This window comes from Epinephelus lanceolatus, chromosome 22 (assembly GCF_041903045.1).
Source record: "Epinephelus lanceolatus isolate andai-2023 chromosome 22, ASM4190304v1, whole genome shotgun sequence".
Taxonomy (NCBI): domain Eukaryota; kingdom Metazoa; phylum Chordata; class Actinopteri; order Perciformes; family Serranidae; genus Epinephelus; species Epinephelus lanceolatus.
In genome coordinates this window covers 4,003,045-4,025,000 of record NC_135755.1, presented here as the reverse complement: position 1 = coordinate 4,025,000, position 21,956 = coordinate 4,003,045, and the positions used below count along the sequence as shown (strand labels likewise).

The 21,956-nt window shown below is 43.0% G+C and overlaps 1 protein-coding gene across 2 annotated transcripts in view; it reads left to right on the top strand.

Annotated features, from left to right (window-relative positions):
• Positions 1-18,601, top strand: part of ephb4b (eph receptor B4b) — a 27,704-nt gene extending 9,103 nt beyond the window's left edge. Inside the window, exons 2-21 of one of the 2 annotated variants that reach the window (XM_078164249.1) lie at positions 1,061-1,131; positions 1,226-1,368; positions 1,563-1,926; positions 2,578-2,740; positions 4,623-4,781; positions 5,312-5,454; positions 6,490-6,694; positions 8,374-8,501; positions 8,585-8,759; positions 8,844-8,940; positions 9,499-9,557; positions 9,872-9,985; positions 11,847-12,094; positions 12,172-12,318; positions 12,405-12,473; positions 12,834-12,883; positions 12,972-13,071; positions 13,788-13,981; positions 14,301-14,459; positions 14,594-18,601. In XM_078164249.1, coding sequence (XP_078020375.1) covers positions 1,061-1,131; positions 1,226-1,368; positions 1,563-1,926; positions 2,578-2,740; positions 4,623-4,781; positions 5,312-5,454; positions 6,490-6,694; positions 8,374-8,501; positions 8,585-8,759; positions 8,844-8,940; positions 9,499-9,557; positions 9,872-9,985; positions 11,847-12,094; positions 12,172-12,318; positions 12,405-12,473; positions 12,834-12,883; positions 12,972-13,071; positions 13,788-13,981; positions 14,301-14,459; positions 14,594-14,699 — 2,894 coding nt within the window. In that variant the 3' untranslated portion in view covers positions 14,700-18,601. The remainder of the gene's footprint in view (positions 1-1,060; positions 1,132-1,225; positions 1,369-1,562; positions 1,927-2,577; positions 2,741-4,622; positions 4,782-5,311; positions 5,455-6,489; positions 6,695-8,373; positions 8,502-8,584; positions 8,760-8,843; positions 8,941-9,498; positions 9,558-9,871; positions 9,986-11,846; positions 12,095-12,171; positions 12,319-12,404; positions 12,474-12,833; positions 12,884-12,971; positions 13,072-13,787; positions 13,982-14,300; positions 14,460-14,593) is intronic. The other variant, XM_033609325.2, reaches the window with a different exon arrangement.
• The last annotated feature ends 3,355 nt before the right edge of the window (positions 18,602-21,956 follow it).

Genomic DNA, 21,956 nt, shown 5'->3' with positions numbered 1-21,956 from the left:
AATGTTTGTCTCTGAACATTTAGTGTAAATAAAAAACAGATGAACAGAGGTCACAAGTTCTCTTTGCATGAGCTGACACACACACACACTGTTTATTAACATGGTGTGTGTGTGTGTCGTCATCCTCATCGTCATCAGAAACATCTCAGTTTAACATGTTTTATTTAAATCAGTTTACACCACGCAAGAAACTGTTCAGCATTTTAGATCCTCCTCTTCTCAACTTCAACTGTATGTGTTCACAGCACAGTGCTGAGCTTCAGGAGGGTCTGTAGGAGGTTCCACAGGGTCTATTAGAGGTTCCACAGGGTCTATTAGAGGTTCCACAGGGTGGTTGTCATGCCCTTTTAAATTGCTTCTTGGGGATAAATAAAGTGAATTGAATTGAATTGAATTGAATTGAAAGGGTCTATAGGAGGTTCTACAGGGTCTACAGAAGGTTCCACATGGTCTGTCACAGGTCTTACAGGGTCTGTAGGAGGTCCACATGATCTGTAGGAGGTTCTAAGGGTCTGTAGGAGGTTCCACATGATCTGTAGGAGGTTCCACATGATCTGTAGGAGGTTCTAAGGGTCTGTAGGAGGTTCTAAGGGTCTGTAGGAGGTTCCACATGGTCTATCAGAGCTTCTAACGGGTCTGTAGGAGGTTCTAATGGTCTGTAGGAGGTTCCATATGGTCTGTCAGAGCTTCTAAAGGGTCTGTAGGAGGTTTTAAGGGTCTGTAGGAGGTTCCACATGGTCTGTCAGCTTCTAAAGGGTCTGTAGGAGGTTCCACATGGTCTGTAGGAGGTTCTACATGGTCTGTCAGAGGTCTTACAGGGTCTGTAGGAAGTTCCACAGGGTCCATAAGAGGTTCCAAAGTATTATAGGAGGTTCCTCAGGTTCTTTAGGAAGTTTCACAGGGTCTATAGGAAGTTGAAAGAGGGCTCAGGGGGTTCAAAGTTTCTTTAGGAGGTTTCTGATGTTCTTGATATGGTTCCCTTCGTGTGTGTGTGTGTGTGTGTGTGTGTGTGTGTGTGTGTATGTACCTGTCTGACTGACTCTACCCGTCTGTCTCTCAGAGGTGCTGCTGAACACGAAGCTGGCGACGTCTGACCTTCGGTGGACGAACTATCCTGCCGACGATCCTCAGGTACGCACTCTGAAACACCACCTGTTAGCTCTGCGCTAACGTTTACCATTGATTTCAATGAGGAATGCTTCCCTCTCTGTTTCTGTCTCTGCAGTGGGAGGAAGCGAGCGGATTGGACGACGAGTCGAACAGCGTGCGGACCTATGAGATCTGCACTATAGACAGCCCGTCCTCCTATTGGCTGAGGACACGCTGGATCCCCCGGAGGATGGCGACCACCCTCTACGTCGAGATTCGGTTAGTTGATTTGACATCATCATCATCATCATCATCATGTCGACATTGACTTAATATCATTTAATCACAGCTGAGAATCAGAAACTAAAGAATTAAAGAACATTAAAACATAAAAACTTGTTTAATCGTGACCGTATTGATCCAGTCTGTGTTCCTGATGAGTTATTGACTGGTGATCAATAAATGTTCCTCAGGTTCACCATGATGGAGTGTTCCAGTCTGAACCGGCGTCACTGTAAAGAAACCTTCAACCTTTATTACTACCAGTCCGACAGCGACGAGGCCACGCCCACTCACCCGGCCTGGATGGAGAACCCGTACACCAAAGTGTCCACGGTGGCCGCCGACCACCTGCTGCGGCCCGGCGGCGAGAGGCGGTACAACGTCAAACTGCTGCGCCTGGAGCGGCTGAGGGGGGCGGGGCTTTACCTGGCCTTTCAGAGCCAGGGCGCCTGCATGGCGCTACTCTCCGTACGCGTCTTCTACCAGAAGTGCCCACCCCTCCGCCGTGCCTTCGCCTCCTTCCCTGAAACTATCCCCCACTCACTGGTGGAGCAGGTAACTACCCCGTAACCACGGCAACAGCAAGGTTAAATACCCAGGATGCCCCAAAAACCCTCAGACAGACAAAAACAATTATTTTGAAAACGCCATCATCATCATCACTTAGAGTTACTGTCTTTTATTTAACAAAACAAAAGCTTTGTTATTTTGTTTACAAAAATAAAAGTTTTATTAAAAAAAATGAAAATAATTAAAATAAATAAATAATAAAAATAAGTAAAAGAAACAATTAGAAAATAAAAGTATTATCATATTGTTTACAAAATAAAAGTTTTATAAAATATAAAATAAAAAATAATTAAAAAACAAAAAAATCAAAAGAAATAAATTATAAAAAATAATAAATGATGATTCAATTTTTCATTAAAAAAAGTATTTAAAAAAAGTATCATTTAGTTCACAAAATAGTATTTTAAATAATTTGTAAAGTGAAAGTTAAGTTCATAAAATAAGAGCTTTGTGATTTAGTTTTAAAAAAATAAAAGTACTGTCATTTAGCCTACAAAATAAAACCAAATTATTTTTCATAATAAATGAAAACCTCTTTATTTACTTTACAAAATAAAAGTATTATATTAATTTAAGAGAACTAATTCTGTTGTTTACAGGCTTTAATCCTGAAACATTTATGTGTGTGTTTTGAAGGCTCAGGGTGTGTGTGTGGAGAATGCTGTGACTCCACCTGGCGAGCAGTCGCGACCTCCCACCATGCTTTGCGGAGAGGACGGGCAGTGGGTGGGGCAGCCGACATCCAGCTGCGCCTGTCGCCCCGGATACGAGGCGGGCGCCACCGACGTGCGCTGTCGAGGTGAGTTTACACAGTAAAAGTATCATCATGTATATTAACTTAACTTGGAGCTGAACCACCTGAGACTCGTTGAGACTCGTTGAGACTTGTTTGGACTGGAACAGAGGAACAGTCAGCTGAGAGTGTCATTTATTTTACAGAGTAAAAGCTTCGACAGTGTGAGAGGTGAAGTGTGTTTCATCAACATCAGCACTTAAAATTCTTTCACAGTCTCACACACACACACACACACACACACACACACACACACACAGACACACACACACACACACTCAGTGCCAGTGTAAACAGAGCGGAGCTGGAGATGATTACACGTGTTGACAGTTTGATGTAGAAGAAGAGCAACAACGCCTCCTGATACAAATGTTCTGTTGATGAACTCAGTGATGAAAATACACCAGCATCAGATGGACTGTACTCATAATCAGTATGCTACAATAATATCAATAACCAGCACCAATTCATCAGTCAGTGAGAATGTGTGTGTGTGGGCGGGGCATAAGCACATACAGCCAGCAGCAGCAGCGACCCACTGTCTGACAACGGCACTGTCTGCGGTCATTTTGACTTGACACTTGAGTCCAGCTCAGACCGGCCAGTTCACACCGTTGACACTTTTCTCGCCAACGTTCTAAAATGGTTTTGTCTCGTTGCGAATCTTTGGCCTGAACTGGACTGACGGCTTCTGTCTTCGCCATCAACACGTCTGGATTTCTGCCGCGACATTCAGATGGTAGGGTCAGAATTTGGTGTAAACAACATGGAAGCATGGATCCATCCTGCCTTGCATCAGCAGTTCAGGCTGCTGCTGGTGGTGTAATGGTGCTGTGATCAGTCTAAAATGGAAACCATTATAACAAGAACATTCGTTCTTCTTTCAGCAGAAAGCTGAGGCTTCTGTCTTCATCACATTGTACACTCATAATGACATCATTGCTCTGTGGTGCAAAATATGCGAATCGGCGCCAGATGAATGGACAATGAATCAATCACGGCTTTTCACCATGCTCATAAAAAATTGGCATTTATTTTGTGTTTTTAATTTCTAAAATCTGATGAAAAACGTCCGATTTCTGTATTTTTTAAGGACGAAATTTCAATACTTTAATCAAATAATATGGTTTACTGACTCACACACCCTTACAGTTTAGGTTGTGCAGATTTTAGGGACCTGAAGTATTGGAGGATATTTTAAGAAGTGACATCACAATAAACAAAAACAGCAGTGTCGGGACCAGAGGACGGTTTCTGCTGCAGCTTCAAGTTAATGAATCCTGGTGGTGTGTTCAGTGACACAGACACAAAGAGACAGTTTGTATGTCGAAGCTTCCTGTTATTCTTTTTGAAGTCAGAGGTCAGCTGACACACACACTATAACACACACACACACACACACACACTATAACACACACACACACACACACACACACACACACACACAGGAGGGAGGTTAGAGTAAAAGCCTGGCTGAGTGAAAAGTTCAGAGGTCAACTTCTGCTGCTTGAGCTGCCAGAGACAGAATGTGTGTGTGTGTGTGTGTGTGTGTGTGTGCGTGTGCTTAGCGGGAGATGCCAGTGATGACATCATGGCAGCACTTTCCACATCCTGCTGAAGCCAAGGTCACTTCCTGTCTCTCATTGTCTGTGCGAGGCTGCTCCCTGTGATCCCGTCTCCAGTAAATTAAATGGTCCTAAATTTATCGGGCAGTCGGCTGATGTTCGGCCTCTGTTACAGTCCACACTGTGATCTGTGTCAGACAGACGGGAGGGACTACTTTCAACGGCGGATTAATCCAAAATGTTACAGTCTGTTTTAAAGATGTTTCAGTGACGGATTAGATTTGAGATGCTAATGCTAATGCTAACTGTGTGTTTCCCCGCAGCCTGTCCACCTGGTCAGTTCAAGGTGGGGTCGGGACCAGGCGGGTGCAGCGTGTGTCCAGCCAATAGCAACACTCAGATCCCAGGCTCCGCCTTCTGCCCCTGCCTACTGCCGAATTACCACCGAGCCGACTCCGACCCGCTGCACGCACCCTGCACGAGTGAGGCTTTATTTTTACCTTGTTTAATTCTTTGGTCTGATCCAGGACCAGTTTGACCAGTTCACTGACTTTAATGGTGTTTGTTTTACTGTGAGCTCTAAATATAAAAATGTGTAACTCTTAAATACATCCTCAACACACACACACACACACACACACACACACACACACAAACCAGCCCCATTATTCTCTTTCCAAAACCTCCACCCGCCTCTTTAAGTACTCTGACTCCGCCCCTGTAACTACATTGCCCCAGGCAGCAGCAATTAGTCCAAATTAATAGGCTCATTACCTCTGAGTGTGTGTGTGTGTGTGGTTTTAGGTTTCAGTGTGTGTGTGTGTAGGCCTCAGTCAGTCAGCTGGAAACACACAAAGAGAACTCTGTGATGATTCGACTTATTTAGTGAAACTAAAACAAACAGCAGAGAAAATAAAGTTTTATGATCAGCTCTGATGTGCCTGTGAGTCTGAACTCAGGGCAACAGAGCGACCAGCTGTTTGACCTTTGAACCTCTGACCCCCCCTCTCAGGTCCCCCCTCTGCTCCACGCTCCATAGTGAGTCAGGTCAACGACACCTCGGTGACTCTGGAGTGGAGCGAGCCGCTGAACCGAGGAGGACGAGGAGACCTCAACTACAGAGTCCTCTGCTCCAGCTGTGGGACCACCACCAAGGTATACCAGTTAGACCAGTTACACTAGAACCATCACCACCAAGGTACACCAGGTAGACCAGTTAGACCAGAAGCATCACCACCTAGGTACACCAGTTAGACCAGAACCATCACCACCAAGGTACACCAGTTAGACCAGTAAGACCAGAACCATCACCACCAAGGTACACCAGTTAGACCAGTAAGACCAGAACCATCACCACCAAGGTACACCAGGTAGACCAGTTAGACCAGAACCATCACCACCAAGGTACACCAGTTAGACCAGTAAGACCAGAACCATCAAAACCAAGGTACACCAGTTAGACCAGTAAAACCAGAACACAACTGCCAAGGTACACCAGTTAGACCAGTTAGACCAGAATCACCAACACCACCAGGGTACACCAGTAAGACATGTTAGACCAGAAACACGACCGCCAAGGTACACCAGTTAGACCAGTACCACTACACTAAGGTACACCAGTTAGACCAGAACCACCACCGCCAAGGTACACCAGTTAGACCAGTACCACTACCACTAAGGTACACCAGTTAGACCAGTACCACTACTACTAAGGTACACCAGTTAGACCAGAACCACCACCGCCAAGATACACCAGTTAAACCAGTACCACTACCGCTAAGGTACACCAGTTAGACCAGGTAGACCCGAACCCACACCACTAAGGTACACCAGTTAGACCAGTACCACTACACTAAGGTACACCAGTTAGACCAGAACCACCACCGCCAAGGTACACCAGTTAGACCAGTACCACTACCACTAAGGTACACCAGTTAGACCAGTACCACTACTACTAAGGTACACCAGTTAGACCAGAACCACCACCGCCAAGATACACCAGTTAAACCAGTACCACTACCGCTAAGGTACACCAGTTAGACCAGGTAGACCCGAACCCACACCACCAAGGTACACCAGTTAGACCAGTTAGAAGAGTTCGATTACAGCCACAAAGACCAGTCAGACCAGTATCAGACCCTGGTCCAGTCTCCTCCCCCCTGACTCCACCTCTACTTGTCTCCTCCTCAGGGATTGGTCGGTTCCTGTTCGCCGTGTGATGATAGCGTCCTCTACCGGCCGGCGCAGCACGGTCTGACTCAGCGCCGCGTGGCCGTGTGGGGACTCCGCCCACACACCAGGTACATCTTCACCATCCAATCACTGAACGGCGTCTCCGCTCTCAGCCAATCAGAGCCGGCCTTCGACACAGTCAACGTCACCACCAGCAGAGACGGTACGCAACACATAAATACACTACATTACCCAGAATGCCTTTCATACCAACATATACCATAATATAGGAAGAAACAAAGTAAACTTCTTAGTAAGGTTGAGCGACTTTTTAGGAGCCTGCAGATGTTTTAGAACTTTCTGGCTCCCAAAAAACTTTTTAGGAATTAGTTATAATCTTTAAAACTTTTCAAGGATGCAGGAACCTTCGTAGCTACTTGACTGGAATCCAGGAACCTTTTGAGAAACTTTAATGGATCTAAAAAAAATTTTAGACCCTGGGGTAAGTTTTTAAAACCAAAAATGTTTATCTGAACAATTCATGATCTTTCACATTTTTTAAGGACGTAGGAACCTTTTACCTGACTAGGATCTGGAAACCCTTAGGAACCCTTCAGGAAGCAATGAACTTTTAAAGGAGCTTTTTCTGGAACCAACAAAACTCTACGGTTCTTAGAAGGATCCGAGTAATATGTTTAGTAATTATCAGCAACTTTTTAGGAACCGAGAATTTTTTTTTAGGAACTATTTAGCACCTAATAACAGTTAAAGGATCTTTGAGAAAATTTGAATGACTTTAAAGGAAGCAGGATAGTTTAGGCACTTCACACAAATCCACAAACCTATTTAAGAACTTCTTTAGATCTTTGAGGAACTTTTTAAGAACACTGGAACATTTTTAAAGAAACTTAAGTGAATCTAGAAACCTTGTACCGTAAATATCCTTTTTGGCAACTGGAGTCACTTTTTATCACCAAAAAATATTTTTAAGGATGCAGGAGCACTTGACTGGACTCCAGGAACCTTTAGGGGAACCTTTTAAGGAATATTTTAGGAAATCATAACCTTTATCGGGGGCTTTTTTTGGAACCTGCAAACCTTTTAAGTAAACTTTTAGGTGGAGCCAAAGAATCAAGGAACTTTTTTGCAACTTTTAATAACTTTAGGAACACGGGGATGTTTTTAGTAACTTTTTTAGGACAATTTTGGAGCATTTGAAGGTAACATTGTCAGGAATACAGGAACCTTTGTTAAGCTAGAAATCTGGAAGTATATTTTTTAGTCAACGGAGTAACTTTTTATCACCAGAAATTGTTGTAAGGTGGCAAGAACCTTTTTTTAGTTCTTGAATGGAATCCAGGAACCTATTGAGAAGCTTTTTTTTAGAAATCCATTAGGAAGCGATGAACGTTTTAAGGATCTCTTGGTGAAACCTACAAACTTAAGATACTTAGAAAGAACCAAGTAACTTTTGGTCACTTTTAACAACTTTTTAGGAACTGTGGGATGTTTTCAGGGACATTTGAAGATCATGTGAATCTTCTTTAGAAATCCTTTAGGAAGCCATGAACTTTTTAAGGATCTTTTCGTGAAACCTACAAACCTTTTTAGGTACTTCGAAAGAACCAAGTAACTTTTAGAAAATGCAAACAACTTTTTAGGAACCCGGGGAGGTTAATAGAAACTTTTTACCACCCAGAACCTTTGAGGATCTTTAAGAATCCTCAAGAACATTTTGAGACACATTTAGGAGGCAGGAAACTTCAGGTACTTGATACAAGTCCAAGAACCTTTTGAGGAAATGAGGAACATTTGAAGGTCACATGACGTCACTCTAAAGGTGAGTTAACCTTTACATTTATAACTCTGCGTATATGTGTGTGTGTGTGTGTGTGTGTGTAGTTCCTCCTCCAGTGTCCGGCGTCAGGAGGGCGGCGGCCTCAGAGTCCAGTCTGTCTTTAGAGTGGAACGTTCCAGCTCTGCCGAACCAGTACCAGATCCTGGACTACCAGCTCCGCTACAGCCGCAAGGTACCCACACACACACACACACAGACACACACATGCAGGACTGATGTGATGGACTGTGATGTAACTGCTGATGTCACCATCAGGATGGCGAGGAGGCGGGTCAGTGGCAGTACATGTCCAGCCGGTCTTCTGCGGTGGTGCTGACGGGGCTGCAGCGGGCCGTGCAGTATCAGGTGCAGGTCCGTGCTCGCTCGCAGGCCGGATACGGGACGTTCAGCGCGGCGAGCACCTTCAACACGCTGCCCGATGGTACTCATGGTGCTACATGTAACTTCATATATAAACACTGTGTATGTTTATGACGGCGTGAAGCTGATGTGTCCTGATGTTTGTCTCTGGAAGGTGTCGCTCACTCTCAGCTGGTGGTGACGGCAGTCCTCGTCTCCATGGGGATACTGCTGCTCATCGCCGCGGTGATCGTCGCTGTGTACTGTTACCGGTAAGAGAATGTGTGTGTGTTACTGTGTGTGTGTGATGGTGTGTGTCAGTGTGTTCAGGATGCTCCCTCCCTGCAGCAGAACAATAGAACAGTGACCTCGGGTTCACACACACACACACACACGCACAAACACACACACACACACACACACACACACACACAGATCAGGGCGGGAACGACAACTATATAAAGATGGAGAAACTCGACACTCTGAGAGAAGATGGAGAGATACACACACATAATAACATTCCTCAGAGAAAGAGACCAAAAGAAGGAGAGAGGAGGTGTGTGTGTGTGTGTGTGTGTGTGTAACTGTGTGTGTTTGTGTGTGTGTGTGTGTGTGTGTTACCGTGTGTGTGTGTTATTGTGTGAGTGTGTGTCTCTAGGGAGATAAAGAATCCTGCAGCTGCTGAAAAACTAAAGACCTGTCTGTCTCTTTTCTTTCTGTCTTTCCTGTCTCTCCTGTGTTTGTCTCCTGTGTGTCTGTCTCTCTTGTGTGTCTGTCTCCTGTCTGTCTCTCTTGTGTGTCTGTCTGTCTCCTGTCTGTCTGTCCCTCAGCAGGAGAATGAAGGACTCAGACCTGCATGATAAGAGTGGACACTACCAGATGGGACAGAGTGAGTTTCAGCTCGGCCAATCAAATTGTGTTACCTTCAGGTTTATTTCGTCCCTCCAGGATGTTGTGATCTAACAGTTAACTCAAATTCAGCCGATCCCCGTGAAGTTTCTAATCGCCATTTTGTTCAGTCACCGCAAATTTGATGATTTGATGCATCACACGGCTAACGTTACCCAACAGTCACCGATAACCAGGTGGCAATTCAGGCGGAAACAATCCTGAAAACAGCCCACGAAATCCTGGAGGAACTGATTAGCTTTTGCTGCTGCTGCTGCTGATGATGATGATGATGATGATGTGTTGTTGTCAAAGCAATGAAGGTGTACATCGACCCGTTTACCTATGAGGACCCCAATGAGGCAGTGAGGGAATTCGCCAAAGAGATTGAGGCGTCCTTCGTGAAGATTGAGGAAGTGATCGGAGCAGGTCGGTAACATGTTTTTACACAGTGATGTTTCTGGTTGCTTAAGGAACATTTGGAGGTCATATGAACCTTTTTAGGTACTCGACATGAATCCAAGAACCTTAAGAGGATCTGTTTTTAAATCTAGAAATCAGTTACTGTAAATATCCTTTAAAAAAAAAAACTAGAGAAACTCAGTAACATTTTTAGGAACTTTTTAACCAAAAACAACTTTTTAGGAACTCTTAAAATCCTTAAAATGTTTTAAATATGTGGGAACTTTTTTAGGTACTTGACTTGAATCCAGGAACCTTTACAGTCATTTTGTTCAGGAATCTTTTAGGAAGCGAGGAATTTTTTTAGGAACTTTATTTATAATTTATTACAATTTACAATTTATAATCTTTGAAATTTACGAACTTTTCTGAAGAATTCTTTCGGAGGCCATCAGCTTTTTAAGGAGCCTTTTCTGAAATCTACAAACCTTTCAGGGATATAACTGAAATCCAGGAACCTTTTGAAGAACTTTTATGAATTTAGAAATGTGTTATTGTAAATAGATTTTTTTAGACCTTGTAGTAACTTGTTGCCACCAAAAAAATATTTTCAGGAAGAATGCAAAACTTTTTTAAATAATCTTTTAGGAAGCCATGAACTTTGTTACTGGAACCTACAAATCTTTTAAGGAGCCTTTTAGACAAAATAAGCATTTCAATAATTTTGATCAAGTTTTTAGGACCTTTTCAGGACATTTTAGGAACAATTTAAGGTCACATAAACCATTAGAGGTACTTGGCAGGAATCCAGGACTTCACCACTGAAAAAAAATAGGAACAATTTTTAATTTTCAGAATTACCTTTTAGGTACTTGAGTGGAATCCAGGAACCTTTTTTGAGAAACCTTTTTTAGTTTTTTTTAGGGTTCATTTGCTGAAACCTACAAACCTTTTAGGTGCTTCGAGGGAACGAAGTCAGCTTTTTGATAACTTTAGCAACTTTTGAGGAACCTGGAAATGTTTTTAGAAACTTTTTTAATCTAAAAAACTTTTTGGATCTCTAAGAAACCGAGAAAAAAGGACATTTTAAGAAAGTTTTAAGAAGCAGGTAAAATTTGGCATTTGACGGGAATCAAAGAATCTTTTAGGGAACTTTTTTAGAACGTCGAAACCTTTTGACAAACTTTTTGTGGATCTAGCATTCTTTTTTTGTTTAAACTTTATTCAAGAACTCTTTTAGGAACTTGATAAGGAACCCTTAGACATTTAGAGAGGGAGGGTTTGGGGAACATTTTAGGAAACCCAGAGTGTTTTTAGAAAAAGCTCAGAAACCTTTCACAGAAACTTTTTAGTATCTGAGCAGAGAGCTACTCGGAGGCAACAGCAAATGGTTTTAGAAAAGGCTTTTATTTTGTTCCTGGCACACTCTTACAGAGACTTTTATTTTGTAATGTCTGCGTGCAGAACCCTGAGAGGAGAATCCATGTTCTCGCTGTTCTCCAACATTATTAAAAGTAAACACAGTGTGAGTGTGGGGCTACTGTAACAGTAGGAGTCTCTGCTCAGGACATTAGTGAGATGTAACTGGATAGCTGTTACTGCGGAAACAAGAGTGCAAAGTTTTCACCGCCACCTGGCACACACACACACACACACACATGTATGTACGTGTTGTATGAGGTGTAGACATGTTGGTATGTGCTAATGAGCCTTAAAGCAACAGTACACCTCTACAGGAAAGGTCCATGTTTTTAAGAGTTTAACATCACGTCCACTGATATTCAGAAATGATCAAACCTTCTGATGGTGATGTCAGGGTGTGTTTTTAATATTTAAAGACTTTTTAATGATCATAACTCTGATGACACCTTCTGATGTACCTGTCCAGGTGAGTTTGGCGAGGTGTGTCGTGGTCGGCTGAGGGTCCCAGGCAGGAAGGAGAACTACGTGGCGATCAAGACGCTGAAAGGCGGCTACACAGAGAAGCAGAGGCGGGACTTCCTGTCGGAGGCGTCCATCATGGGTCAGTTCCAGCACCCCAACATCATCCACCTTGAGGGCGTCATTACCACTTCCTGTCCCGTCATGATCCTCACCGAGTTCATGGAGAACGGAGCGCTCGACAGCTTCCTGAGGGTGAGACAGGCTTCACCTGTCTGTGTCTCATTTATCTGTGTTATATCTGTCTGTGTCTCACCTGTCTGTCTCTGCAGATGAATGACGGACAGTTCACCACCATCCAGCTGGTGGGAATGCTGCGTGGGATCGCGGCAGGGATGAAGTACCTGTCAGACATGAGCTTCGTCCACAGAGACCTGGCAGCTCGCAACATCCTGGTCAACTCCAACCTGGTGTGCAAGGTGAGACTGTCCCCCTGTCTGTCTGTCCGTCCACCTGTTCATCTGTATGTCAGTTTGCTCTAACAGGTGTGTTTCTGTGTCTTCAGGTGTCAGATTTTGGTCTCAGCAGGTTCCTGACTGAAAACTCCTCTGACCCGACGTACACCAGCTCTCTGGTGAGTTAGCTGATAAAACAGCTAGCGAACAGGATAACCAGTTAGCACACTGCCAGGATCCTCTTTGTTAATCTGAATAATACCTGTTTGAAGCACCTGGTAGACGCAGTCTTCAGCTGTGTGAAACAACCTGTAGCTAGCTGCTCAAACATGTGTAGTTCCTCAGGGTTTTGTTATTGGTCCTCTGTTCTTCTTTGCAAATGTAGTTCATTCACAAACAGTCTCTTAAAAGGACTTAGTAAACTTTACGGAGCTTTTATTGCAGCATGTCTCCTCTGTAGGCCACTCCACTGTGCTTTTATTTTTGAAAGACTAGCTGCCAGCGTCCTTCCCTAAGCTAACCGATTGTCTCGTTCTCAGGGAGGAAAGATTCCCATTCGGTGGACGGCTCCTGAAGCCATCGCCTACAGGTGAGTATCAGTACTACATGGTGTGTTCGGTTCTAATAGATATTTGTTATCGTAGTTAATCAAAGTCAATATTTTATTTGACCCGCAGAAAGTTCACATCAGCCAGTGACGCGTGGAGTTACGGCATCGTGATGTGGGAAGTGATGTCATACGGAGAACGTCCATACTGGGACATGAGCAACCAGGACGTAAGGAAAAAACTATTTGTTTTGTATGACCAGGGTTCTCAACAGTGGGTCCTCAGAGTTACTGCAGAATTTTTTTTTCTTTTCAGAAATTAAAATATGTCTAAGAATGCACATCAGCACAAATTCACCTACATAAAAAGCAAATACAGTTCAAGATGGATACAAACCTCCATCGGCCCAGTTTAAAATGCAGCTTAATTATTCACTTTATATGTAGTAGGGGGTTCCTCCTCCATCTCTCCTTTAAGTTAAGGAGTCCTTAGCCTGCTGTATGACAGATTATAACGACATAACCACAACTCAAAGCATTACGACACAAGGAAACATGGCAACACAAAACAACTGAAAAACAAAAATCTAATCAGGAATCAAAACCAATATTTTTGTTAATTATTCTGGGACAAAAACTAACTCATGCAGTACAACTGAAAACAGAGGTCTGATATTAATAATGACATCTGTTAGTATATACGAATATATAGATTCATATAAATAATTAAACAATTTCCAGTTATTTTTTCCATCTATTAAAATTCAATACATTTTGCATCAGAGGCGTTTAATGACAGTGAACGAAGAACAAACGGGAAAAATAAAGAAATAAGTTCTCTGTTTAGTGCCACAGACTGAACAGCAGCTCTTAAATTGTTTAATCATCATTAAAGTGATTAAATGTAAAAATAAAGAGAAAAACCAGAACCGTCTCACTCTGTCAGGTGATTAACGCCATCGAGCAGGACTACCGGCTGCCCCCGCCGCCAGAGTGCCCCAACTCCTTGCACACGCTCATGCTGGACTGCTGGCAGAAGGAACGAGCCAATCGGCCGAGGTTCTGCGACGTGGTGGCTTCGCTCGATAGGCTGATCCGAAACCCCGCCTCCCTGAAGGTGACGCTCCCAGAGGGACGAAGGTGAGGAGGAGGAGAAGGGGGTTTGATTGGCAGGGCTGGAATGTCACTAATGCACCAGCTGCTGGGGGTCAGAGGTCAGAGGCTGCCATGGAGAGTGTATTTGTGTGTGTGTGTGTGTGTGTGTGTGCGTGCAGTGGGCGGGGCTTGTGGGGCTGCCAGCTGTGTGATTGGCAGCAGTTTATATAGACAGAGTTGTTTACATGAGCAGGTGCAGAACGGTTCACATTCCTGGATTAAGGCTCAGAATGAAGTAATATCCTGTCTGTCTGTTTTTGCCCGTCTGTCTGTCTCTTTGTCTACCCATCTGTCTGTCTCTCAGTGCGTCCCAGCCTCTGTTGGACCAGCGTGTCCCCCCTCCTCTCTCGGCATGTGGTTCAGTCTCTGAGTGGCTTCGAGCTATAAAGATGGAACGATACGAGCAGAGCTTCCTGCAGGCCGGATTCACCAGCCTGGACGTCGTCTCACAGCTCAACACTGAGTACGACACACAAACACACAAATATTGATGACTCCTTGTCTTATAGTCAAATTAATGAGATTTAGTAATTAAGTGTTCACGTTAGTTCAGCTGTATTTTTGGCTCTTTCAAACTCTCCCCTTCTGTTTCCATAGAGACCTGCTCAGAGTGGGCGTGACCCTCGCCGGCCACCAAAAGAAAATCCTCTCCTCCATCCAGACACTCAGGATACACAAAGCCCCGCCCACCCTTCTCTACTGACCAATAACAGCCCTGCCGCACTGTCCAAAACCACAACACTCAGGATGACGTTGAGCCTTGCTCACTCTTTTTACTGACCACTGAACATTTTAACCAATCACGAAGCCTGAGGACCGGTGATACTCCGCCTCCAGATGTTTGGACCAATGAAAGGCAATCGGGTCAAACACAGCTGTGACGTTAAGGAAGCACAACAAAACTCAGAAGACTAAAACATGAACGTACAGTGACTGCAGAATGTCCTCTTTGCTCTGTACGCTTCATCATGTTTGACTCAGGTGCAACAGGACTCCGCCTCCCATGTTAATCTGACGAATCAGAGTTTAGGACAGAGTTGACCACGCCTCTCAGGACATACCTTGCCATGCCAGACCACTTCAGGCCTCCACTGCTCAGGAAAACTCCTCCTACTTTGTTTTTATAATCCTGCTCCAAACCCTGAACTCACAGGCCAATCAGGATCTAGTACAGTGAGGAAGCAGGAGGACTCTGATTGGACATATTTGGCTTTGTTGTTATCACAAAGCCCCACCCACTGGGGATTGGTTCCCAGCCCTGTCTTTCACATAAAATTCCTACGTTGGTTCTGGTTCTCCAGAGCGGATCGGGTTATTGCTGCAGAGGATCTAAAACCTGCAGATTCTGGACGAGATTCTGATCTCTACTGGACTCTGGTGGAAATTCAAAAGAGGACGGATGCTTTATACTCGTCCTTTCATGCACTAACAAAGCTCTTTAAAGAAACAGCTGATGGTCCAAACTAAAGCTCCCAACCTTCTGCCACTATGACTGCTGAAAACCAAGAGATTTTAAAAAATGACCAAAAGGATTTTTGTCGTGAGCGAACGTGTCCGAGTAACATTTCAGGTCTGTGGATACCTTGTAATACTCCATTAGGAATATTCTGGGATTTTAACTAAAAGTTTTTGTGGACTTCTTGAGGACAAGTTGAAATATGTTGTGGAATATTGGAACAACTTCAGAGGAATTCCGTACAGACCAGTTGGTAATCCTTATCAATGTGGGAATATTTTCCTGAGGGACATCAGGACGTTCGGAAGGGACTCATATTGTGACATGTCGATGTGTTCTTGTTAAGTTTAAGTGTCATACTCGTCAAAATCTGTGAGAATTATTCTGTGATGGCTTCAGAAAACAGCGGTGAACCTTTTGAGGAAATCTTCATGAATCTTTGAGATTTCAGGCTTCTGTGGAAATATTTCAAAAAAGTTCTCAAGGATTTATCCAGGTTAATATGATTCTTCAGGTGATGGAATTCCCTGGAATACTGGGAGACTTTCAGGAAGAATTTGAGGAATATTTACGCCACACTATGGAACTCTCAAAAGGACTACGAGTTTCTTAAACTGTGGCACCTACAAAGGTCCACTTATGGTGGATTTCGGGGTTGTAAAAGTACTCAAGTGTATTTCACTGAGCTTGGGTCCTCAGACATTCCCTATTCTAAGGGTTGAGAACTTTTTTAAAACTTAATACTGATGCTGCACCTGAAATCCATCATTTAAAGTCAAACACTAAACAATGTGGACAATGTGGAGGTTTGTTAACAGATTGCAGTTTTGTCCAGAATCGTTGGTCCGGTTGGATTTATCAGTGTCAGCTAAAGTAGATTCAAAAAGCACCATCATGTTCAGAAAGTTTTCGGTTGACCATCACTTTTTAGCATTTTAGTTTCAACCTTCTCAAACAAAAACCACTGTGGAGGGAGACAAAGGTTTCCACAGACTACGCACATTTAAGCTGATTTTACAGCAAACAAAACCTTTTAAATAAGTTTTAAAGAGTCCCAGACCTGCGAGTGTGGGAACTGTTTCGGGTCTGAGGACGACACACAAGAAATATTCAAACTGTAGAACTGTTAATGTGTTTGTATTTTAGCACTTTTTGTACCAGATATTTGATCATGTTTAAAGAAGACTAGGAGATCATTGTTTTTATACGAAAGTCCTTTTCATTTTGTAAAGAAACAAAAGAACAAAAAAGATTTGCCTTAATATTTCAAAGCTGCCTGAGAAGATCTGATGTTTAGGACCAGAGATCACACCTGAAGTCAGTCAGTTATTTGTTCTGCCCATGAGAACCACAGTATCTGTTTGATAATAACCCACTTCTAAAACAACTTTAAACATGACCCCAACATTTGTAGGATCAAAACCTTGATCCTGTGACCTTACTGTTAAGTTAAATTCTGCATTTTATAATGCTAGTACTGCCCACATCCGCAGGAGGCAAGACATTTAGAGGAATTTGCAACAATTCCTGCGTCCAGCAGCGTTATGTGGTGTTACTTTCAGTACCAGTTCCACCTTATCATCAGTCCAAGCCCAAAATCTCTGGTCTTACTTTTCGCCATTTCACTCCTTCCTGTGTAGTATTCTCTGCAACTAAGCAACTGCATTGTAGACAACTGCTTCTTTTTTTATGACGACATGCATCTGTCCAGTGTACATGAATAATCATGTGGATTTTCAGGAGTGCTAGTATGGACAGATTATTTGTGAAACGGTGCTAAAACGCTCATGTGTACAGATATCATTTTCTTTTTTAAAATGAAAATATGTTAGTGTGTGTGGAGTTGTTCTCTCTGTAAGTTGACTACGAAAGCTTGTACAGCTGCGAACATCTCGTCCACACTGAAAGACCTTCTCTCTCCATCTTCCTGGCTTTGGCACAGGAAGACGTCATTCTTACGTCTGCCTAAAACGCCGCGACTCTCTTGTTTTCTCACCAGGAAATCAGATCTGTTTAAATCACTGACCTGGGGCAGGTTGCACCAACAAGGCTTCCACCAAGTCTTTAGCTAAGTCAGTCATAGCCTGGCGTTCCAAGTCCAACCTCATAGTTACGCCAGTTGCACTATTTAGGCTTAAGCCTTCTTCTTACTAAGACAGGGCATAAATCTTCCATCTAGTTAGCAGCAGGTGTGAAGTCAAAATTTATTTCTATAAATCAGCAGCCTGATACCCTAAAGACCCGAACAACCCAAAGTCAACAGCAACTCACGTTAGCTGTCCTACTAAAGCCTCTTTTTTATCTAGCTAACTTACACGCTTCTCCTGTACAGCTCTGTTAAGCTTCATACCTCAATGTCTCTCTGATCCTCCATAATAACGCTTCAAGAAATAATAAATGATAAGCTACACATTAGCAGGACAGCAGGAGAATTATGTATCCTAGTAAGGCACTACGAGGCAATAGCTGTAGTCGCTGGACATTCACATGAACGCACATCGCTAAGACGACTAAGAAGTTTGGTTGGTGCAACAGACGTAAAGTCCGTTCTTAACAACAACACACTGAGCAGTTAGGACCAGGTTTAGTAAAGACCAGGTGGTGCAACCTGCTCCAGGTCTGGACCTATCAGACCTGGCTTCTCTTTCAGGTTTTTTATTACCACAGTAACTTGGAGCAATAAACTGTAAATTTTATTCAATTTAATCAGTCCTTTAATTTGATTTGATCAACTTACTAAAAGTAAACCCTCATGACTGCATGAAGACAAACTGACTGACTTCAGGACTCTTTGGTCCCCGTGACCTGTCAGTCGAACCACTAACCAGCCAACAGCAGCACTACAGGGGCGGAGCCTCCTCACTGTATACTGGGCTGTTGCATGATTGGAGTAGTCTTCACATTGAAGGCTGCTGCGGTGATGTCATCGCTGTTGAATGGTGCCTTCAGGAGCAGGAGGTTTTTGTTGGAAATCATGTGACCAGAACTTCTGGTTCCATGTTGTGGTGTGAACACGGCAGCTGACTCTGGATCAGCTGCAGCTCTCTGCCGTTTTATACATGCAAGCCTTATTGTTATTATTGTTATTGATATTTAGGAGAATTATCTGTCAGCCAATCACAATAAAGATGAACCGTCCTGCCCAATGAGATGTGTTGTAGGTGTTTGTTTAATGAATGAACATGAAGTTAAATGTGCTGTTTTTACTGTGGTGTACACCACTGGTTACGAACTGGTGGGTCGTGAGTCCATCCTGAATGGACGGACCGCAAGAAATGTTTTCATTTAAACCCAAACCATCAACTTTTTCTTAAAACTTGAGGTCTATCTGTCCTAAAGTCCTGAAGACAAACTTAAAACAGCCACAAAACACAGATTAACAACATCATTTAACAGAAGTATCAAATTCAGCTCAGTAGTAACTGTCAAGGTTCAAGGACAAAACAACGTTTTTTTGTTCATCACCCATTATCAGCTTTAGCGTGTTTACGTTGCATAAATTAGCCTTGCAGCTAGCGGACTTTTCCCCCTCAACTTACAGCTTAACAAATTACATGTAATGTTATTATTTTTCTTACTCATCAGTGGTTCAAGTCACCGCATGTCCCGACAGAACAGCACGGTTAAATTTCAGCCTGCATCGTTAAAATAGAGTAGCTAATTTTAAAGTTAGCAGAGTGAGATGCCCGACCAGGCAGGTGATGTTACGCTGTGTTTTATCTCACAGCAGCACTGTTTACATACACCATGTGTTCTTTGTCTGTTGACCTGTATTTTCTCTGAAATCCATAGTATGTCATGATTTATTTCCATGTAGATAACTTTATCCTCATCGTCTTTCTCTCAGCTGCTGTCGATTTTTAATGGCGACGGTGACACAAACTTTCAAAGTAAAAGCCTAACCTAAAGATGAGGATATGTATCAATGTTTTCACTTTGCATCCATGGTATTTGATCGTTGATCACTGAATAGATATATCGATCCAGATCGATGGACCATTACACTTTTTGTAAGCACAGTGAATTTCTGGCCCAGAGCTTATATTTTGAAGTGCTATTTCCTGCTGTAAAGTGGGTAACTAACATACTTGACAGAGACGGCAAACTAGCTTGACAGCGTGACCAAACATGCTGAACGCTACGTTATGACGCTGAATGTATTAAACTGTGTGGACCTTGAACTAATCTGGACCAGTTTGGAACCACTGACGTCTGGATCTGTGTTAATGTTGGATTATATTTAATGTTTCACCAAAAAGTTTAAGCTGTCACATAAACTGATGATTAGCTTACGGCTAATTGATGATTAATTGATGATTAATGTCAAGCTAATTAAGGGTCCAATGATGCCAAGCCAGGAAAAGTTCAGTATCAGGTAATATCATGAAAAGTTACTTGTTACAACAAAATGTTTTTCATACTTCTACAAGCTATTTTCACGTTATAACAATATTATTACAACAAAAGTTTCTTTTCTTTTCACCTTATTACTTGATACTGGCCTTTTTTTGGGGGGGGGGGGGGGGGGGGGGGGCATCAATAACCTTCCATATGATCTGCCTCAGAGTGTAAGTGATGGAAGAAATACTCAGATCCTTCACTGCAGTAAAAGTACTTTATTGTGGCTTCCAAATAAATTTAAAAAGTCGCCGCCCACAGACGCCATAACGGGAGATTTGATGAACTTGCAGTCTTTGGTTTAGTTTTACTGACTGTTTCATGATCCAGGTGCTTCGGTTGGTTTTACAATCGACTGATTTGCAGAATGTTTGGAGAGTTGAAAGATGACTAAGAACTGATTGTCTTGACTGTTAAAAAAAATGAAAACAAAAATCCCCAAATAAACATTCCCCAAATAAACGGGCCTTTACACAAACAAAGTTCAAATCAGCGGGGTATTTAACGACTTCACCAAACAATAAAAAACTAAGACTAACCTAATGGGCAGCAGTTAAAGACTGTAACCCTGTGGCGTCTTCCACGCTCCACACTCTCTTCAGCACGCCTGCTTTTAATTAGAAGTTCCTGAGATTCCAGGTCAGGTGGTGCATTAGAGTGACTCAAAAAATAATAGGAAAGCAGGACTTGCCAGAAATGTCTCTCAGTACTAATACCACACAGCGAGAGAGCTCTTGCTGCCCCACCCCCTCAGTGACTACATCTACATGCACACTAATATTTCACTACTATTGTGAATATGACAATATCCTGAATCTGATACAGGTCATGCAAACAACATACTCCGCCTGGATTAGGCCTTATCTGATTAAATCATGGGATGTGTTTATCATTCAAGTTTTAATAGCCGCATTTGAACGTGTACACATCTCATTCGGAGTATGAGCCTCAGCTGGTGTTTGTGACACACGGCCTCTCGTCTGTTTACAGTCGCCCCGTGCGCTGAACACAAACCAAGTTTCTCAGGCTGTGAAGTGGAGATGCACGCCCCAGAGAAAAGCCCACATTTCAACACACCTACTTTAAACATGATGAAAGACCTGGATATCAACAGGTTCTTGGATATGCACAAATACAACACAGAGCTGGTTGAAGGAATGAAAGAGGGAGGCTGTCCACGCTCCAACAAGTCCAACACTGCTGGAAAAAAATATCCTTTTTTGGTTCAAAGAAGCAAAATGACACAATCAGCTCCAGATGATCCACTGTTCCATATTCAGACGTGATAAATGACATGTTAGGGTGCATTAATCAGAGCGTGCACGGCTGCATGTAAACAGGAGTATCTGTGGAATATTCAGTTTCATTAGACGTGTAAACAGCTCAGAAGGAATATTGTCTTTTCAGGAGAAGAGTAAAAGACTGATATTTAGTGCACGTAAACGGAGCGAGTCAAACTCTTCTTCTTCTCGTCTTTGAAATGACTTCCAGACGCTGCCAACTGTTTGAGGAACAAGTTTTTATTTTATGAAAACCAGCTGAGTTTTACAGTGTAGATATACTGTGTGTGTGTGTGTGTGTGTGTGTGTGTGTGTGATGTATAGGAAGGAACATTTCAACATGTTATTTCACTTTAATGAGCACATTGTTGGCAGAGAACTGAAGAAACAGAAGGTTTGTGTTTCATATGGAAGTGTGTGTGTGTGTGTTCGGTGTGTGTGCTTAGCGTGTTCAATGTATGTGTGTTCAGTGTGTGTGTTAAATGTGTGTGTGTGATATCCAGACAGATTTGGCCGTCCTCCTGCTCTGTGTCTCTCTCTGCAGGACGATCAGTGCTGACAGCTCTGAAGTGCCTCGATACATGTGTGTGTGTTTAATGTGTGTGTGTCCAGCGTGTGTGTGTGTGTTCAGAGTGTGTGTTGAACAGTCATGCATGTGATTTTTCCAGTTCAACATTTTCCAGTTTCTGACAAACCTCCTGACCTCCAACATAACGAAAAACACCCTGGAAACTCTTCAAGGACCTCTTGAACCACTCTTAGAACCCCAGGGACCTCCTAAAGGACTCCTGGAAACTCCCCTTAAACCCACGAAGCCTCTTTAAGT